The sequence below is a fragment of the Lissotriton vulgaris genome, chromosome 11 (assembly GCF_964263255.1).
Source record: "Lissotriton vulgaris chromosome 11, aLisVul1.2, whole genome shotgun sequence".
Taxonomy (NCBI): domain Eukaryota; kingdom Metazoa; phylum Chordata; class Amphibia; order Caudata; family Salamandridae; genus Lissotriton; species Lissotriton vulgaris.
In genome coordinates, this window is record NC_141699.1 from 955,423,059 (window position 1) to 955,445,575 (window position 22,517).

The following is a 22,517-nucleotide window of genomic DNA, read 5'->3' on the forward strand; positions in this document are numbered from 1 at the left end:
GCCCAGAAACTGAAGCCCTTGTGTGGAAACAGATCCTCCAGGAGCGCCAACAACCTTCTTTTGATGCCTCAAAGATTTGCCAAGAAGAAAACATATAATCGCGCCTTCTCTGGAATTGCGCCAAGTATTTGGAATGCACCACCCCCAGAAATCAGACTCAACCCATCAACTGCCTCCTTGAAAAAAGAAGTTAAATCTCTTCTCATGACGAAATTATTTTGAACATTATTTCGGACTAGTAGAACAACCAGCTGTAACATATGTCTTTATCTCAAAATACTATGTTTCTTTGTACATTGTCTCTTTTGTTTGACTACCTTACTTGTAAAGCACTCTGATACCATGTTCGCGATATATAAAACCTTCAAAAAATAAATATGGTGCTGTACAGTTTTCTCCATTTGAAGCAACACAGCGTAGCAAGTGACCTTGCTACATTGCGCCAAATGGTATTTAATGTGGCCCATTATGAGTGACTTGCATGTTGGACAATGCACCTGAATTTCATCCACACAGGTAAAATGGTTTCTGTTACATTTATTTGGCTCACCTTTGGTGGCTCAGTGAATGTGGCTAAGCGAATGCAGTAAGTCTAAGCTCAGAGAAAATGTGTGTGGTATATTATGTAACTGCACAAACAAACAACAAAATAAGTATGAAAGAAAGATGAAAGGTCCACATCAACATTAGCTAAAGATGCAAGCAAATCTAGATTTTTTGAAAAAGGTAGGAATAGCATCTAAAGAATACATTTTGTGATGGGCAAAAAAATAATTAAAAATAGTAATCAATAGGTATATTTACTATTTATTCATGAAACATGGCACAGCAAGGGAACTTGCTGTGCTGCGTTGCATAAATGAGAAATCAATCAATCAATCAGAGATTTGTATAGAGCACTACTCACCCATGAGGGTCTCAAGGCTCTGGGGGGAGGGGGGTTTCGGGCCATTGCGGTCATCCGAAGAGCCAGGTCTTTAGGCTCTTTCTGAATGTTTGTAGTGTGGGGCTTCGTCTGATGCTGAGGGGGAGTTTGTTCCAGGCCTTGGCTGAGATGTAGGAGAAAGGATCTGCCTCCCGTCCTGGCTCTGTGGATGTGAGGGATTTTGGACAAGTGTAGGTCAGTGAAGCATAGATTTCTTTTGGGGGAATAGAAGGAGAATCTTTCTTTGAGGTATTGGGGTCCGGTCTTGTTGAGGGCTTTGTAGGCATGTGTTAGCTGCTTGAAGGGTACTCTTTTTTCAATGGGGAGCCAGTGGAGGTCTCGTCGGGGCTGGGTGATGTGGCCTTGTTGTGGGATACTGAGGACAAGTCTGGCTGTTGCATTTTGGACAGTCTGGAGTTTGTGGAGTAGAGATGTATTGATTCCAGCATAGAAGGTATTCCCGTAGTCCAGCCTGCTGGTGATGAGTGCTGGTGTGACAGTCTTTCTGGAGTTGGGGGGGGGGGTCCATTTAAAGGTCTTGTGGAATATGCGAAGAGTGTTGATACATGTGGAGGATACTGCGTTGATCTGTTAGTTAATGATGAGGGAGGAGTCGAGTAAGATGCTGAGGTTGAGGGCATGGTCCATGGGTGTGGGAGGGCTGCCAAAGGCGTGAGACCACCTGGTGTTGTCCCACGTGGAGGGGTGGATCTGAGGAGGAGGACTTCCATTTTCTCAGAGTTGAGCTTCAGGCAGCTGCTGTTTATCCAGGATGCGATGTCTTTCATTCCTTCCTGGAAATTTTGCCTGGTGATGTCAGGTTCCTTAGAGAGGGAGAGGATGAGCTGGCTGTCGTCGGTGCTGTGGTTGCTGCGGAAGCCGGATTGAGGAAGTAGTTGGATTCGATGAACTTTGTTAGCTGGATGTTTACGATCTTCTTGGTGACTTTGGCTGCAAAAGGGAGGAGAGAGATGGGCCTGTAGTAGTTGCGGTCTGTCTAGCCTGTGGAGGGCTTCTTGAGGAGGGGTTTGACTACTGCGTGTTTTCAGTTGTCGGGGAACATGCCTGTTTCAAGGGTACAGCTGATTGTCTTTCGTAATTCTGGTGTGATGGTGGAGGCAACCCTGTGGAAGAGGTGCTGTGGGGTGTATGCTCCTCATGGTTTTTGCAGTTTCTTCTGTGGTGACCGGGGTCCAGGAGAGGATGGTCTGTTGAGTGGCATTGCTGGTGGGAGGTGTTGGGTCAGTGCCTTGGTCTTGTTCGTCGAAGTTGTCGTAGAGTGTCCTGATCTAGTAGTGGAAGAAGGAGCCGAGTTTGTTGCAGAGGTCCTGGGAGGGAGAGATGTCAGAGGTTCTGCTGGGGGGTCTGGTGAATTCTTTTATGATGTTAAAGAGTTCCAGCAAGTTGCTGGAGTTGGAGAAGATTCTGTTCTGGATGAAGTTTCTCTTCGTAGATCTGATGAGTTGGTGGTTTGCTGTAGTGGCGATTCTGAAGGCGGTGCATGCTTCCAGGGTATTGCTGTTCCTCCATGCTTTCTCGAGTCGTCGGCACGAGCACTTGGATTCTTGGAGGTCCCTGATGAACCAGGTGGCTTTTGTGGTGTGTTGTCTGAGTTCTGGAGGGGTGCAAGCGCGTTTGGCACAGTTGGCAATCAATTTGTGGAGTTCAATGGCTGCTGAGTTGGCATCGATTGTGGTGGGGAGGAGTGCAGATGAGGGCAAAGGCGAGGTGCTCTTCAGTGATCTTGCTTCAGTTTCTGCATGGGGGTGTGCCATTGGCTTGTGTGTTGTGGCTTTTGAGAAGGAGAAGTGAACACAGTGGTGGTCCATCAAGAGGGGTTGCATTGTGTGACTGAAGTAAATGTTGATTCCACCAATGAAGATGGGGTCTAGGGTGTGTCCCACCTTGTGAGTGGGGGTGGTGACAAGTTGCTTCAGTCCGATGTTGGCGAGGTTGTCTAGGAGGATGGTGGAGTTTGGGTCGCTGAGCTTCAGGTCCCTAAGCAGGGCGTGGGGCGCGATGTAGTCTGAGATGGTGTTATTGAATGTGGTGCGGGGTCCCGAAGGTCTGTATGCGAGAGTTGTTCCAGGGTAAGGTGTGGCAGCAGTGTCGGCAGGAGAATGGTCCTTGGGTGACGCCGGGTGTTGAGAGCTGGCAGTTGTTGTTGCACCCGGGGTTGAGTGTGTGGAGGGTTACTGAGTCGTAACGGCGGGGAGTCGGAGGACCAGGGTCCCTGCTGCTGGTCGCGGTTGAGTCACAGACGGGCACAGACAAGCATGCCTTTGGCATGCTAGCAGCATGCCAGTGGTGCACACTGCGCAGTAGCCGTCATTAAGTAGGGGGAGGAAGAGCAGCTGGGAGGTGGGAGAGGGAACATGCAGGAGGGCAGTTGCCTAGAGGTCAGCAGCAGTGGGAAGAGGTAGGAAAAAAGCAACAGGAAAACCAAAACAAAAGTGAAAACAGCAACAGAAACGGCAGAGACAGACAAAAGGCACAAAAAGATAAAAAGGTGTGGACAAAAGGCACACACAGATAAAGAGGCACAACAGATAAAGAGGCACACACAGATAAAAAGGCACAACAGGTAAATAGGCAAAACAGATAAAAAGACACAACAGATAAATGGGGAATCCACTACCAACTTTCCAGTTGAGCGGGGGGTACGGCAGGGATGTGCAATGGCACCCCTGCTGTTCTCCCTGTTCATTAATGGCATTGTAGATAGGATATTGGACGCAATGGTTGACGCACCTTCGTTAGCGGGCATCAGAGTTCCAATTCTGATGTTCGCCGACGACACCTTGATTGTGTCCAAGACCCCGTCGGGTCTCCAGCGAGCCCTGAACATATTTGACGCATTTTGCAAAGAACGGGGTCTCGAGGTTAATGTAAATAAAACCAAGTTGATGGCCTTTGGGCAAAAGCGCCAATCTCAACCCAAGGTATTCTTGAACAATATCAAATTAGAGTTAGTAAATGTTTTGACATACCTCGGGGTGGAGATATCAAGTAAACTTGGTTGGTCAAGACACATAGAGAAGGCGGTGTTGAAACACCAGCAGATTTCAGGAGCCCTCAGGGTCGAGCAAGTAAAATCCAAAACCAGGCCTATAAAACCTGTTCTTATGGTTTATGACGCAAAAGCCTTGGGCGCAACCCTTTATGGGGCTGAAGTCTGGGGCTTTGAGAGTCTTACCACCCTTCAAAGATCTGAGAACAGGTTTGTGAGAGGGATAACTAGTCTTCCCCAAAGTACCCCATTAATACCGCTTGGCCTTGATCTAGGCAGAAGATCGCTTAGTGACCGTGCCCGACTGAGGCCTATCCTCTATTGGAGACGGCTATGGACAACCGTGGAAATAAGACACTACGCTGAGGGGTTCTTAGCATTAGCCAAATCAGATGCTTTTCGTAAAATTAAATGGCTAAAAATGCTAAGGGACGTCCTTGCTGAGCTTGGGCTCTCCAAACTATGGGAAAACCCCCTCGGGGAAGTATTCCCTAGTAAATCCAGTATCAAAGAAATATATTGGGACCACATCGATCAGAAACTTTGGAGGAGCGTAACCTCGGAATCCATGGGGGGTAGATTTATGGAAATTAAACAAAGACCATCCCTAGAAAAGTATTGGGACAGTATAACTGTCCCATTAGACAGGAAATTATTTTTCCAGTTAAGGGCAGGCTCTCTCCCCCTGAGGTGTTTGACGTCCAGTTGGAGAACTAGTAGTAGTTTGTGCTGCCCGTCATGTGGGGCCCCCAATGAAAGCATCGCACATTTTCTTTTTTTATGCGAGGCTTATGTAAATCCAAGAAAATCTTGGTTGGCTCCAGTCTGTAGGAACCTTGGTGTCCTAAGCGGTGTTGAGGGGTTGAGAATTATTTGTTCCTCCACTGAAATGTCCATCGTAGTTGGAACAGCAAAATATCTGGGGTGGGCATGGTCCATAAGGAGGAGGGCTCTATCCTCTAATGTGTTTTGAATTTTACATTTTCCATTGTTTGACTTATCCTTGCAAACATCTACTGGGAGATATATATGAATTTTAACTACAAAATGCGGCTAATATGTATGGTATGAGTTTTTATTGTATAAACTTGGGAATGGTCCGTAATGCGGAGGTCTCTATACCTCAACATGCATCTAGTTTTCGCATATTATGAAAAAGCTTATTTTATTCTAATTGGCAACAATTTTAATGCTTATGTATTATGTATTATGTATTTTCAATTATAAATTTATTTAACAGAATGTTTGAAATTTTAAAAAAATGTATGAATTTATATGTGTGTGCTTCTATGAGTGTATAACTCGAATAAAGCTTTTTCAATCAATCAATCACAACAGATAAAGAGGCACAGACAGACGAAAACAGAGAACACAAAAAGGCTGGCAGAGCAGACCAGCAGAGTCCCAAATATCTAAACAATCCCACTGGCCATCTTTCCTCCACTCTTCTTCACATTCAATTAACTATTAAACACCCTACTGAGCAGAAGGTACCTTACCAGGTAGATTACTCAAACTGCATTAACAGAAACAGGCTCAGTACAAGAAATGTACTAAACTCAAAATACAGCTGTTTCACAGCTATCACAATGCTTAAGTCTCCTTAATGCACATCACATTCCTGAAAATCAGTTACTTTCCTTGTTTCATATATCCTTCCTATTGATTTCTATTGATTCCAAATTTTTCTCTCATTCTAGATTCAGCTACATTGCACAAATGCATCTCACTGAACTAAATGCCATCTTCCCTTTCTAAGACTTGCCTTGTTTCTCTCACTTTGTCCATCTTTCTGTCATATATTTCCCCATTGTCTAATCAACAACTTTGTTTTCACTGTCTCTGATTTGTGCCTTTTTCCTCTTCTGTTAGTGTAGTTCCTATGGCCTAGATGTAGGTAATTTTATTTTACCACTTCTTAAATACCAAATTTTACCGATTCGGTATTTAAGAAGTGGTAAAATAGAGGGGGGATGTAGGTATTACAGATTCTGTAAATAACGAATCGTTAAGATTCGGTATTTACAGATTCTGTAAATACCGATTCGGTAATGCCCATTGATTCCTATAGGCATTGAAGCCCATAGGGATCAATGGGCATTACCGAATCGGTATTTGCCGATTCGGTAACTACCGATTCCAGCAAGGGTGCAGGGGGTGTCACTTTGACACCCTCTAGCACCCGAAATACAGGCATGTGTGCCATGTGGCACACAGACATGCCCTAAGGGCATGTCTGTCTGTCACATGGCATAGGTGTGCATGCACACCAGGATTCGGTATTTTACCACCCAATTAGATTGGGTGGTAAAATACAGAATCTGAAAGGCCTTTGGGACTCAGAAGAGTCCTACCTACATCTGGGTTTTACCGAATCAGTAAAATTACCGATTCGGTATTTTACAGAATCGGTAAATTTACTGATTCGGTAAATTTACTGAATCTGTAAAATGATGCCCCAACATCCCAATCCCCAAATACCGGTCGGTAACGGCCAAATTCGGGCGTTACCGACCGGTATTTGGGCTCCTACATCTGGCCATATATTCCCAATAGGCTCTGCGCATTGGAATAACATAAACGGCAGTTTAGACGTAGGACTGAGGTCGACTAGGTCTCTACTGAATATGTTAGACTTAATTAGGTATGCCAGCTAGCTCAGAGGTAACTAGAAACTTTCTCAAATGAACAGGGAGGAGTTAACTTCCCTGATTAGACAAGAAGGGATTAGCTTCTGACAACCGCATAAACATGACAACTTTGCTCCCTCCAGAATAAGGAGTATATTTCCAGAGTCGTGTGAAAACAATAGATAGCTATTTCACTCAGTCAATGGTGCATGCTTAGTTTCAACAGAGTGCAGAGAAATAGAGAGACGGGCGTTTTCAATAAAAGGTGTTATTTATTGAGCAGTCTTCTTTCTCATGCAAGAGAAGTGGATTGCCACAATTTCAATACTTGTCATAAAGTAAAGTGCGTACAGTAAAAGGAGTATTATGAAATAATACTGTAAAAGCATTGATATGGTTTCTGAGCCATATGATACTTAAAACGGATAAAATATATACAATTATATACAATGATAAAAGTTGACTAAACGTACTCAACTGGTGCTTCTAAATACCCCTACCCCAGTGTACCTAACCTAAGCCTAGTACGTGGGAAGGAGTAAGGGAGTTGCAGTTTAAGTTAAGTTCGTTTTGCGAAGAATCTGAATCAAGAATTCTCTAAGGATCTAATCAGCTCCATACCTTGGTTTTAGAATGAAGGAGGTCTTATATCTCGTTCTCAGGACTCGATCTCCCAGTAACCCGCAAGGGTGACTGGAAACCCTGGAGCTGGATTTTCTCAGCAGGAGAAAAGACAGCGTCTTTCTCAGTGCGTCAAATGGGAGGGACAGCTTCCTTCGGCACTCGCATCAGCTGGGCTTCGGGTAAGTAGATAGCCGCTCTGTTCCAAACCACTGTGTGTTGCTTAAGGCAAACGCTAGTATATTTATACCTGGAAGGTGCCGTGTTTGACGTAAGGTTGGACATAAGACGTCAATAAAAGATGTCACCAGGAACTGGCAGTTCTTTCAGGACTCGCAGGAGTTCTAGGACAAATCAAAACAAAAGCAGGGGGAATTCCCGGTATGCTGGAGGTTTGGTATGTCTAAAGAACTCGTTGTACTTTCTAGGAGTCTAAGGAAGTAGCCTTGCCGTATTTGGACTGCTTTGACTATTACTAAATATGGATATGATTCATATGCCTTTATAAGGATAGGAGTTGTTATAACCACATAAGGGCATAAGTCGGGAATATTTAATTAGGGTCCTAGATACGTTCACAACATTCTCTGTTCCCCTCATTTCTCTTTAAGACATCTATCTGGTTCTTAGAGAGATAAGATTCAGCAGATTCTGGGCTTCATGTACGAAAAAATGGCACAGTACTGCGCTGCAAGACATGTTGCTGCGTCAAGCTGCATCATTTTAAACGCACAGGGATGTGTCATATTACCAACAATATAACACATGCATGTGCTTTCCCCTGCGCTGGTACACAAATGGGTGCCGTGCGCCAGCACAGGCACTCTTGTGTCATGTTGTAAGGGAACCTTCATTGCGGGATGATTGTTTTTGTGCAGGAAGGGACACCTTCCTGCGAAAAACAATATTCATCTTGTAGAATTAGGAAAAAACTAGGAGAAATAAAAGAATTTCTTCTCGTTGTACCACTCCTACGCATCCCCTGGGGAGGTGTAGGATTCTGACGCATTCCCAGCTTTACCGAACTCTGTAAATCTGGGAATGTGTCAGGTTCAATGGATGTTGCGTTGTAACACCCATAGCAACACCCAAGGAATGCCCATTTCATGCAGAGTAATGTGTGAAAGGGGTCCATATTTACAAGGCCATACAAAGTCATGCAGGGTGACTTTATTTGGCCTTGATATATGGGCAGGGACACTGCACCGCAGGTGCATCAAAAAAAAAGATACACCAGCGGCGCAATGGCCTTGTAAATGATGCCCTCTGTTTGTATCTCCTTCTGACTCCCACCTTTGCTCATCTCATTGTTTCAAGCCCTCCACGATTCAAGCTCTTTGCTTTGCCAAATTTATACTCTTCCTGTCTGTCTGAAAGAATTCATTATGAATATCCATTCAAGAGTTCACTAATTATCTTAGTACTTATGAAAGCCCCTTGTTCAGTGTAAGAGCAATCCATCTCAATTGTTTAGTTACATGTAAAGTGTGCTGACTCCATTTTGATTATGCTGTGCTGTATAAGCAAGTTAAATAAATTAAGAAGCAAATACCTACATAAATAAACAAAACAAATTACTATGAATTATGTGAGGAATATGCCTCGGCAATGTTGAGCCATTGGTGCTGAATTTGAACAATGTAGAAGAGTCTGGTCTGTTACTGATTTAATGCAGACTCTGGCTGATGGAAGGGGAGAAGAGAGAGGATACTTACTTAAATGGAAATCTATGTCGGGCGTTGCCAAAATAGAGTCCGTGGTGGACGTGTAACTCTGAGCTCCGTATTGGGCCCGATAGTTATCCTGCATTTATCCCCCGCATCCGAGTTATCCACGACCTGAGTTACCACAACTCCCTGTGTCGCCTGTCGGGTGAACATGACTGGCGTGCATGGCTGACCATTTCGACATTAATAACAAAGGTCCTTAGCTGTTGTCATCGCAATGGCGAATGAGACCAGGCCTACCAATTGGGCTCGGCCATGGGCATTTGAGGCAGAATCCCTGGGGCGCCCTGCCAGGCAAGTCGGCTTCTGGACTTACTCCACGGCTTTGGAACAGCCCAGAGCTAGGGACACACCCCAGCCTGTGACCCGGATTGTACTGGACCTGGGGCCGCTGTGGGGGACAGTGAAGAGGGGGGGTTATCAGCCTACCTGCCATCTGTTGAGTGGTCGGCCCCTGGACCCTGCGGTGTTGATGGACTGGGAAGGTGCTCTGAGGAACTGAGGCAGAGATGACACAGGATCTCCTCGAGGAACTCTTCCCTTCTTCGTCGTCACTGGAACTGATGACGCTGGCAGAGGTAAGAACACTGATGGTGTCCCTCTGCCCCACCACCCCTAGCCTGACTAGGCCACTTTGAGGTGGCCTGGACTGACTGTGCAGTTCCTGGGTCCTCCCTGATGCTGCTGGAGGTGGCTGCTACTCCTGAGGGGAGCCTGTCTGTGGTTATCTGCCAGGCTCATCGGCCCTGGGACGACAGCCTGAGCCCTAATTGTAGAGGTTGGTCCGTGGCCCCATGGAAGGCCGCAAGGATCGTCTGAGGGCGAAAAAAATGTTACAGAAAAGGAAGAGAAAAAACTGGAGGAGGTGTGAGCTACTGTACCCCAGTGCACTGAATGCCTCCAAATTTGAATGACTGCCTCAACAACATACATGCCCATGCTTGCAAGCTACCACGAGGAACTGCAGTGGGCACAATAAGAATGCAAAGGTGAGATGACAGAGTGGACTCCTACCTAATCTGGGGTGCAATGGGACCCTTTTTACTTCCATCCCATTCCCTACTGAATGGGGGACAAACCGCAAACTAGCGCAAATTCCCTGTAGCATATGGACTCCTTGGATGCCCAGGAACCCAGACACTGGCTGCTTGACTGCTGTACTCACTTCTGCAGCTGCAGTGCTCCCTCCCATGCATGTCATTGAGGGGACTCCTGGGGAATGTGACCTGTTGTATGAGAGCCTCCCTTGGATGCTAAAGCTGCGCCTCCGAGACACTCCCCTCAGCTATGGGTGATTCCCAAACACGGGGGCAAACACACAGTGTGCCCCCAAAATGAAGTGATACAACCTGCTGTCTTGTGGACACAGGAGGGTTTAATGATGACTAATGATGATGAAGCCAAAGTCCAACAAGTCACTGCTACCAGGAGGCACGAGAAACAGCCATTACAATGCAACTAAAACAACGCACTACCATTACAACAAAACCTTTACAACGCAGGATCCATTACAACGCATGCCATTACAATGCATGCCATTACAACACAGCCGCTATTACAATGCATGCCATTACAACGTAAGTGTGGGTAAGTATTTAATTAAATTTTAACCCCTACACCATCCAAAACGTACCCTACTATTATGCCCCCCTGGAGTTAGAATTAACCCTGGGCGAAGCACTACTCTACGCTCGCGGAGTTTGCGAAGTTTGCGCAACTTCGCACTACGCGAGCTGCACGTAGCACAGTGCGAACACGCGTAGTGCAGGGTAGCGTAGTGCAGCGGTCATTTTTTGCTTGGTCGCTGTCCTCAACGTCATGTTCGCGACCGCGACCAAGCAAAATGACATCCTGACGAGATTCTCAACGCCGGGAGGTCAGGTTTCTCATTGTGAGTGGTTGCGCATGCTTGCGACCGCTCTCAATGAGAAACTACCAGTTCGCGTTGAGAAAGCTGCCGCTCCAGTAATAATCTACTCGAGCAGCAGAAAACTACAGCTCGCACTGTGCAAGATGCCCTTTTCAATGATTGCACAGTGCCGGATGCTTGTCCGCATTGTGCAATCATTGAAAACGCATCTTGCACAGTGCGAACATGCTACTACGCAGCTCGCGTAGTGCTACGTGAAGTTCGCGAAGTGCACTTCGCGTAGCTTCACGTAGCGCTACTTCCCGAACTACGCCCACCCCTAGTTAGACTATTAATTTTAACCCCTACACTATCCAACACTTACCCTACTATTACACCCCCCTGGAGTTAGAATTGTAATTGTAACCCCTACACTATCCAACACTTACACTACTATCACATTCCCATTAATTAAAAAAAAAATACTTACCAATACTTACGTTGTAATGGCATGCGTTGTAATAGCAGCTGCGTTGTAATGGCATGCGTTGTAATGGCATGCGTTGTAATGGATCCTGCGTTGTAAAAGTTTCGTTGTAATGGTATGCGTTGTGAATATATGCATTGTAACGTCATACATCCGGAGGCACAGATCCAAAGGCGGATGCCCCCCATGGACAAGACTCTTTGCAGCCTGCAGCACCAGAAAGAGATGCTCCTTGCCCACTCTGCCAAATTTAACAAGGTTCTCCAAGCCATCCTAGACACTAAAATCTCCTTGGAGACCTGTACAGACTTTGTCACACTGGAGGTCAACTTATTGCGGGCTGATCATCGCAGACTAACGGAGTGAGTGGGTGTGGCTGAGTCCACATTGGCAAAAATGCGGCCTTGCATGCAGGATGTGCAGGAACGTTTGAAGAAGGTGGGAGCTGAGGTTCTCACCCTGCATCACAGGGCGGAAGAGGCAGAGGGCAGGTCGAAATGTAATAACATCAATCTGATGGGACTACCTGAACGATCGGTGGGCCCCAAAAGGAAGCTGTTTCTGGAAGAATGGCTGATGGGCAAAGGTCTGGATGGTAAGGTGCACACCAGGATGACCCCCGCACATGGGCCATCCACGCCCTATCATAGCATGGCTCCTCAATTACCATGATTGCATCTTGTTTTTACATTTCTTTCATACCGAAGGTCACATATCCATGAGAATGCTCAAATTACAGAGCATCCCGACTTCACCATGAAGGTGCAGCAGCAATGAGGGTCGTACTCCTGTTAAACAACGTCTCTGAGAACTGAACCTGAAGTACACGTTTTTTATTCCCTGCTAGGCTACTCGTCGTTGATGAGGATAACATTCCCATCTTTCACTCACCGGAGGACGTGTGGACATGGCTCCACACAACGGATATGCTACCTTCTCCTTCCTCGGAATGGCACGAGGGTGAATGGTTGCTAACCAAACCAAGAAGATGCGGGAAATGCACAAGAGGGTGCGACCATCCAGAGATTAGGCCGCTGAGGAGAGAACACAGGCTGTAGCGGAGGACTCCCTCCAGATCATAAATTCATTTGCCCCTTTCCAAACTGGTCACCCATCAGAGTAGTTCTCGGACTCAGGCAAATCACTCCCTACCATGATCTGCAAAAGTCAGGGCCCGAAGATCACCCACAGATTGGCAGATGACCTGTGAATGTGCACTCAGGACTGCCACTGCTCAGATGTCAAATTAAACAGGTGCCTCACCTGATGGGCCGGAAGCCGGCAGGTAAGAGGTGGTGTGTATGGGACTGCAGGGCACATATGAACACAAGGCCCACACTGAGGTCTACCCACCAAATATGACCCTTGTCTTTGATTTTGGCACCATGTCACCCCATTGTTTCCAAGTGGACTCTGGCATTGAATATTTATACTTTTCTTGTGCTTTTCTCTTCTTTTTTTCTTAATGTATGGCTGTTGGTGCATAGTTTGTGGGTACTTTTATGGACGGAACTTCTCACGGCAACTGTCCCAGGGGAAACAGTTTTTTGGATATTTTAGATATATGCAGTGTTTACCTGATGCATACATGCCACCTGTGGGGTGAGCCGCAGGGCTATGGGGTTCTCAAAGAATGCATGGCATGACGAGTGACTTACCAGACACCCGTGTACTTCCGTACCGCATAATCCCCTAGAATGTGCACAGTAGGCCACTCCATGCAAGCAATGTCGATGTTATGCCTCTCTTAAATGGAATCAGATACACAAAGCCACGCTCCAAGAAACAGACCACAACATTACTGAATTGCACCAAGCACCATGCAAAGTGAAAGGGACAGATGCATGGCCCTCTTGAGTCTTCCTTCACTAGTGGGATCTGTATTTGGGTGGCCCAGGGGCACCTTACACTTTGGTCACTCAGAGGGTGGACACAGCGGGCGATTTGTGATTTTGGATGTGCAACTAGATGGCGAACCACTCACTCTTGCTGTAATCTATGCACCCAAAAGACAACAGGGTGAATTCTTGGACACCCTCACACCGGCGCTCCTTGGAGACCCCTCTTCCCCTGGACTTTGAGGTAGGTATTTTAATTGTGTCCCAGATGTGATGCTTGATTGCTTCACCCCCCCACTCAGAGAGGCAGCCACAAGACGAACCGCACAACACCTTACTCAATAGCTGTCGCGCATGCACCACTTGGATGCATGGCGCCACCTACATCCCTTAGACCATGAGTACTCCTATTATTTGCAGGTCCACAAAGTGCACACCAGAATTGATCTGTTTCTCTGTGCGACCTGACTTGGTGCACGGTTAGCTGAGGTAAGGTACCTGCACACGCCTTATCAGACCACTGCCCCCTATGACTTTTACTATCCGAGGTACTTAGTCAAGTGGCGGCTGCGCTGGACATAAAAAAGCTTTTGACACCTCAAGGTAGGATTACCTTCAGCTGGTCTTCGCCAAAATGGGGTTTGGACTGGGATTCTTGGGATGAATTCACATCATGTACACCAGCCCCACAGCGAGAGTGAAGATGGGACAGGTTATCTCGGACAGGGTGGATATCTGTGGGGGACAAGACAGGGGTGCCTGCTGTTCCCTCTTCTGTTGGCACTGGTCATGAAGCCCCTGGCCTGTCAACTCTGTTGGTGGGCAGAGGAGTGGGGCATCAGGGAGCAGCATGTATGCCACATGATATCACTGTATGCTGATGACAACTTAATTTACCTCTGAGACGTGGATGTGTCGCTCAGCGGTGCCATGTGAATATTGCAACCTTTTGGTGATATCCCTGGGCTGCGCGTGAATTGGGATAAGACCTGCATATGTCCTCTGGAGGACCAGGTGGACCCCATGGGGACCCACCTAAGATGGTGCTATGACACCTTTCAATATCTAGGTATACAAATGTATCATACTAAGAAAGACCTCAAGGAAGGAAATCTGGAGAAGGCAGTTTTCTCCATACGTCAATCCCTATCTTTTTGGTGCTCGCTCCCTTTGTCTCAACCCGGTCAGGGAACGATAACCAAAATGTATGTTCCCCCTAACTGTTGTATTTATTTGTTGCCCTCCCAATTGTGTTCCCCAGTAGCTTCTTTCGGTAACTGAACGGGTTAATGCACGCAATGATATGGGGCTCAGGACAACATTGGGGTGCTTTTAACACGATACAACACCCATTCAATGAGGGTGGTTTAGGGGCACCCCATTATGAGCTCTATTATGCTACTGTGCAGCTGCAATGGCTGTTGGGGTGGTTATACAACTTAACCCACCATGAAACCATCTTGGTGTGCGCACTGCAGATGGAAGTGTGCACCTACACCTGGCTGACTGATTCTGTACCCCACGCACGACATGTGTTTAGACAAAGGGTGGTAGTGTGCACTTGTTGTCGCAGATACATAAATCCCAAAGGTGCCACCTGATCCACCCTTGATTTGCAGCGGGTCTCCGAACAAACCTTTACAGAAAACAACAAAGTGAGACGTCTGATGGTAAAGCTTTTCTGCCACAAGATACCATTACAAAGTGAGTGGTGGGAGAAGCATTTACTCAATGGGACAGCCGAGGCTTGCCTAACTGTCAAGAGCGGTATGAGGGCCCGAGTGTAGAAAGCACATGTGCACAGCGTTGGAATGTGTGTGCAAATGTGCACGTTGGCCTGCTTGCATGCCCTATTCTAAAAGCATACCCCCAAGATGGCTGAGTCACGCACTAGTGTTACAGTGCATGCTATGATGTACTGAGAAGCGAACCAGTGTAGTGGCTTGTCCAGTGGATAGCAATAATTACAATCTACTAAGAGGCATGGGGGCCTCTCCACACACATTTGGAGCATAAAGGTTAGATCGGAAAAGGACAGATAGTGAAGATATTCTGCACATAAACACAAAATTCATTAAACATTTATGCTACTGTATCAAGTTTCTGATAGTATTACATGATATAGAATAATCTTACAATAAATATTGATTTTTTTTTAAAAAAAAAACATTGGTTGTCTTTGACTTCTCTCTCTCGCTAAGATCAATTGTCTAGATCATTAATACATGTATTAACAGCGTATGTTTAGCCATGAGGACCCTTATGTTTGTATAGCACTATACCCAGGTCCTGTGGCTCACCTTGGATTATCCCATGAATTTGTAATGCTCTGAAACAATGAAAGCTGATGGATACTTAATATGGAGTGTTACAACAGAACTAAGACCTGAAACTGGCCAATCAACTTTTCAGTGAAAGAACTCAGTGAAAGAACTCAGCATATGATAGATTTCAGAATCTTTTCTTATATTCTCGTCATTTCAAACCTGCTGGAAGGTATTTCCATAGGTCTACAACCTCTATAAACTGAACTTCATCCGTGACCTCATCCAGTTAAATCAAAGGTTCCGAATTATGGTATGACAGAAATTGTCAGGATTCTTTCTAGTATTCTTTTCTCTACAAGTCGCCAAACCCAGTGGGCGTATATTAGGTAGCTATGACTCCATGATTATGTCGAAAATGCTTCTTCCCTGTTTGTTTAGGGGCAGTAATCCCCCCAAACGCCAAAATATTCCTTTTCAATGCCAACATGTTGTGTCTCATTCAATCACGAAAATTCTTTTTACAGCGACCCCCACCACGTGTGTTATTTTGCAGTGTTAGCACAATGCCTTCTGAGAATCTAGGATGTTTATAGCAAATTGTTAGTTACTAAATGGTCACATTTCTTACTGTTTTCTAATTTAGTGTGACATAGGATGCAGTACTTTCCAACATCTATTTTTAATGGTACTGTTTTCTAAGAATGATTTCATTAATGTTACATGCAGTCTTTAGTCACAGAATAGTTATTGGTGTTATTTTTGTTTTGCCTATAACCTTTGGGGACCCTCTTTGTTTTGCTTAACTGAGTTTGTCTTATCTTACTTATTATGTTTTCAGTTCTTTGTTTTTGACTTTCCTAATATGCTACTGACGTCAAGCTAAGGAGATCAGGCAGAGAGTTATCTCATTGAAACCTGCTACCCATATCAATTGGATGGTGGGCCACTCCCAACATTTCAATTTATCACTTTGTATTGTAGCCATTATTTCCTGTTTGCAGAACACAGGGAGTTTTCACTAATTTCAGTAAGTATACCATTGCCAGTTTCAGTTTTGATCAGCAGCGTATCATTCACAGTTTCATTTATGGTTTGCTAGGAAAGCATTGACATTTTCTGTATAACTATTTAGCACATCACAGCAGTTTCCATCAGGCCCATTGAGCACATTTTCACCAGTTACCAATTTGTAAAATTCGCATTTGTAGGTATGTTTCCTTTAGGCATGCTGGTAATTGTCCAATATTTCAAAGTTGCTCTTCATGCTTAGTACAGTACACAAGCTAAAACAATATTGTCAATTTAAATTATGTCCAGTTACTGTGAAATGCTCAGGGATATAGTTTGTTACCAAACCATTCTCAGTTTTCACAATAAGAAATAAGTCTATTATTGACAGATTACATTATACCAGCTTAACACATCGTGCATTTTTTTCCACCGTGCTCAATTAGTATATAATTTTAATTATTCATGATTTAGAACAGCATTGCCAGTTTTCTTTATGACCAGTTGGAACAGCATGGCAAGATTTCCTTACACATATTTTCCACACTATAACCAATTTCAATATTAACCAGTTAGTATTTGATTTGGCATTACACATGTTCTCCTCACAGCTTCCATTATCTTATTCTCGGGGTAAATATGGATGGGAAGAAGCTGGCTTTCAGTTGACTGAAGTAAGACGGTGTCTAACCACAGTCAAACGCAGACCTGGATTGCGGGTTGCAGAAAGCCTCATTACCTCCATTCATGTCCTGTTGGTAAGCACTGGCAATTCTTCTTTGATAAGGATAATAATCACAACACTTGGAAACCTCTTTCAGAAGAGCATTGCCAGAGCAACACAGATGCACTATCAGAACTAATGCTCTAGAGAGTGATGTAGAAAATACTCTTCTTTAGATTTAACACTAGGAAGATAATAGAGCAGTCTTGGTCAAACAATGAACAAATCTCCTCTCAAGATACATTTGTCGCAAGTGCCAGATCGCTTATAGCACTCTAAATTGTATGGGTGCACTATATTCATGGTTTAAATGCACTCACATGTATTTTTATCGTTTGCAGTGTTTCATGATTATTAAGATGCATTTATTCGAGTTATATTAGCATTGAAATGTAGTGTGCACATTTAAGTAGGCCTTTGTATGTATTAAAGAAATTTATAATTCCTGTATGTGTAATATGCAGGTTGAAATTATACTTGTGTAATGTATTTGTATTTAGTATAAGTTGACTGAATTGTAGGCCCAAACTGTAGGTTGTTTTGAGTTTCATTTCTCCTTGGTTGCTCAAGAATTGTAATTAAATGAATCCTTAGTGTGCTCGAAGATAGTATGTTCTTATCCTACTGCAGGTGCCGGAATTTGGCCTTGTTATTCTTAGATGTAAGGAGATACTCGGAATGTCTTTGAAGAAGTCTGGGAGGCAAAAATGGAGGACGCTTTTATGTCTGGCCTCTCTGGGAACCAAGGACACTAGAAAATAATTAATTTAATTAAAGGCTTCTGTGGAAACTAACTGAAGGATGGTGCCAATGATTACGACGTATTGTGGGTTGAACATTGTCTTTTTGTATGGTGCGCAGGGACAGATTAGGGAAACTTCTGCCCATTTCGTAGGAGAAGGAGCATCTTAGAGCGAGCGCCATAGCTTTAAGACCCATTTGACGTGAGGATTTCTTAGGAAGTCAACACGTGCTTTCACCTTTGGGATAGGATATTGGGGAAATAGGTTGGACTCTCATTTAGAGCAGAGTAGGGAAAGATACTTTTGTTTTTCTCTCAAATGAAAAGGGAATTGGACTCAGCTTCCTTTGTTGAATTTTGATTCTGGAGTTCATTATATTATGCCACTTATGCCGAATGATTTATATACGTAGACTTGGCTCTGTATTCATTTCTATGTATCTATATACCCTGATATTGACGTGTGTTTATATTCAATTATTTTTGGCCTTATAACCAAAACTGGAATTCGGAGTCTGTTGTCCTATAAAGCATGTCTAATTGAAAGTATAATATTGAATTGTTTTACTCCCTCCACACTTTTTAGCAGGCAATAAAAGACCATCTGCCTTGAACTTAGTAGGGAAGGTAAGGAGCAAATTTAGCGTCACCACATGGATGAAGTCATGCTGCTGTGGGTGCACATTTGAACCATATTAATCCTTCAAACCAGTTTGTAGAAATGAAACATTTCTAAACCCCTTCCCAAAGTTATATCAACAATTCCCAACACATTTACTTTTGCCAGAAAGCCCCCCTAATATTTACAACTGAAATGGGCAATAAGATTTGGCATCTGATTCACCATGTTCCTAACATGAAATACAGATTTGGACCATTTACTAGTGAAAATTAAAGATATGAATATACTTGGAGAGGCTGAGCCCATCTGGTCTCTTCATATATGTATTTGATTAGGTATATGAAGAGACAGATGGGCTCTGCCTCTCCAAATAGTTTGATATCCTTAATTTTCACTAGTAAATGGTCCAAATCTTAGGTATGGGGATTTCCATATATTGAACCTTGATATAAAGCTAGACAAGTCGGTATAGATTGGATGTAAAAAAAGGAGTGTAGAGAAAAAGGCCATGGGAGAGGATGGAGCACGGCAAGGAAGGTTATCAGCTTTTACCAATCAACCAGAAGGTTACCTGTTTATAAGATGGCAATTGAGGAGGAGTTTCTTGAGTGAGCTTTCCACATCTGAGTTGCAAGGGAGTATGAATCAAATAATTACTTTTGCAAGAGTTACACATAACCTATGAAATGTTGTCTGAAACTATTTAAGGAAGGATTATCCAGTGTAATTCCAAGTGGACCATATTCAGGCCTGATATAAAGAATGACCAATGGGAACATAAATGAGAATCACTTAGCTTGACTGGATGTAAGTTTATCTCATAGAGGTAGTTTGACAATCTAGCATAGATTTGGTCCTTCTGGATCTACGCTATAATTCACTAATGTATGACTTTCTCTCTCTACTTACAATATGCATTACATCATTTGCATAAACCAATAGACAATGAGGCATAGAAGCAATGATTGGAATATCAGCAGACACATTTACTAGCTTCTCATACAGATTGAATACAGTGGGCCCGATTCACAGAACTAACTTAAGACAAAATCCTAAACTTACTACTTATGGTATTCACAGAAGTTATGATTTTGTCTTAAGTTTGTCTTAAGACAAACTTAAGACAGACTTAAGACAGACTTAAGACAAACTTAAGACAGACTTGTCTTAAGTCTGTCTTAAATCTGTCTTAAGTCTGTCTTAAGTTTGTCTTAAGACAAACTTAAGACAAAATCCTAAATTCTGTGAATACCATAAGTAGTAAGTTTAGGATTTTGTCTTAAGTTAGTTCTGTGAATCGGGCCCATAGATCATATGCATAGAGATGACTAGCATGCAGCCTTGGTTAGCCATGGTAGTAACACGTACTGATTAAGTTATCAGGGACCATTTGTCATAAGAAATAAGTTGAGGTTTTCAGAAACCTGACAGCTTGAGCTATAGCTTGCTTCACCCAGAGATACAAAGAAATAACATGCAAATGTGTTTATAATGAAACTTTTTTTTTAAAAATATTCAGTTGCTATTATACCCATTATTTGTCATTTTTAAAGCATGAGTTTAAACATGCACACTTACCCCTAATGTAAGTCTTAACGGGGTAATCGCCCACCTGACTGGGATCACTGATATAGATGCCCCAAGGCTAGACGGCAGCAGGGTGCCCGCAATTATGTTTGCAGACGACACCCTGCTGCTGTCAAAATCCCCGATGCGGATACAACGTGTTTTGCATGGTTTTGTGGAATTTTGTGGCGAAAGGGGGCTGGAGATGAATGCCCTTAAGACTAAATTCATGATTTTCAGCCCCCCGGCCACAACTCGCCCCAACCCAACCATAGGCACAATGAGGCTCGAGAGGATGCACACATTCGAGTACCTGGGGGTGACAATTAATGAAAATATGACCTGGGATACGCACAGAACAAAAGCTAATCTTAAATTGGTGCAGTTAACGGGTGGCATCTCCAGGATAATAAATAGATCGACCCTCAAACTTCTCGGTCCATTGCTCGAAATTTATAAAATTCAGGCGAGGGGGGCAGTCACATATGGCGGGGAATTGTGGGGGCACATATCCAGCCAAGACTTGATCATTACAGAAAACAAGTTCATCAGACAGCTGACAGCCCTACCCCCAAGCACTCCTCTCCTCCCTCTCAGATTTGATTTGGGCCTTAGATCCATTGACGAGGAATTGGGCCTAAAACCACTAACATTCTGGCGACGACTCTGGAGCACTCTAGAGCTCTTGATTTATAGGAAAGAACTGAAAGAGATTTTGAGCTTACCAAATTTGGCGAATATTCCCTGGCTTAAATACATACAAAAGGAATGCGAAAGTTTGGGAAGGCCAGAATTATGGCAAACCCTGAAAACGTTTGTAGTAAGGTCTCACGCAAATGTTTAACAAAGGAATATTACGATTTAAAATTAAACACCTTATTAGGGAATTTGCGGCTAGGGATTTTAACAAACACATTTATTCAATTCAAAGACTCTTATTATTTGGAGCAAGCCCTTGACAGAATCTGCCCTGTATTGACCAGGAAGTTATTCTTGCAGTGGAGGTATGGTACTCTCCCCCTTAGAGCATTTACAATTACCTGGTGTCAGCTCTCCTCAATTAAGCAATGCCCTGCATGTTTATACCAGTTGGAAAATGAATTACATGTTGCTATGCCTATCAAAAATCTAGAAAGTATTGGCTTGTTCCCCTTTTTAAAAACCCAGGCTTTAGGCACTGCATCCCGGCTTACAGAACCCTCAAGTCGGTTCTATCACCCCCTATTGTATTTGCGATAGCTAAATTCTTAACAGCGATTTGGCACAAGCGCACCTGCCATATCCTGAACTCTGATACGCATTTGGTACAGGCATTTTAAAAATCATAGTATAGACCAGCACAAATCAGAAGGGATTGTAATTGGTTTTATCTATTATAACAAATGTGTTTAAACATAAATTAGAAGTCTGATTTTTATCTTGCACCAGCACTTTGAATTTGTACCATAACATGATAATCGGAGTGATTTTTATAATCTCTGTTTTATGAATATGTATTATTCTTGTTTGTTTTAACTTTTGGTGCATATCTTTTATGGTCCAAGTGATCGAAATAAAGATAGAAATGAATGATGTAAGTCTTAACATGTTGCTCATTTCTTTTATAGGATCTGTGAAGGGAGACACACTGGTCTTATATGGGGTTTTCGTAACTAATCATCTGCTTTTCCCAACATGTGCATACTTCAAGGAGATCACTATCATGGAGTGTTTAGACACCAACCTGCAATATATAGATAACTGGCTTAAAAATCAACCAAAAGCATTTAACTGGACCCAGTGCTTCAAATCTATTCAAGAAAATGAGGAAGAGAGGTATGAAATATACTGTTTAGTCATCCATCACATTATAAGGATCATTTCCCACTATTATGCCTGTTTTTATTGTTACATTCCAATACTACACTGGTTTAATATAAGAAATACTGTCTATCAACATCTAGTGGGGGCTTTGAAACTGTACTGCATGTCTTAATTTTTTTGAAAACGTATTTTACTCAGTTTTAACATCTTACACATCACATCCGTAAGCACAAGTTCCCAACCCCACTGTAGTCTGCCATGGACTGAGAAGGTGCGTGCAATCCTGCTTATCCAATGAACTCTGGGAATCCAACAGTTCTAACATGGTGACACTGCCTAATAATGAAACAAAGCAATGAACAGTAATTAAGAGTCCTGCCAAAGGGAGAGGGAGAATGACATGATATGTGATGCAATGTAAGTACGGGGAGGTGACCCTGGGGATACATGAAGTCATGGAATTTGCTTGTGGCAAGTTAGTAGGGAATGTGGGTGAGCAAGTGTAGGCCAATTCATACTGTGTGGGTGCCCTCATTGGCGCTCAAGAGACACCACACCACAAGATGCCAGATGTTACTTAACCCTCTTCTCCCACAAAGTGGGATGTCAACCAATATGAGGTTCCAGGCCTCAGTCCAACTCCCGGGTTGCAATCCCCTGTTAGACTCCTGCTATAGCGCAACTCCCTCACAGCCAGC

At 43.7% G+C, this 22,517-nt stretch overlaps 1 protein-coding gene across 1 annotated transcript in view; it reads left to right on the forward strand.

The window, feature by feature from the left end:
* Nucleotides 1–22,517, forward strand: part of LOC147683747 (nicotinamide N-methyltransferase-like) — a 67,103-nt gene that overhangs the window by 31,931 nt on the left and 12,655 nt on the right. The window contains exon 2 of the mRNA XM_086942573.1: nt 21,624–21,831. Coding sequence (XP_086798699.1) covers nt 21,624–21,831 — 208 coding nt within the window. The remainder of the gene's footprint in view (nt 1–21,623; nt 21,832–22,517) is intronic.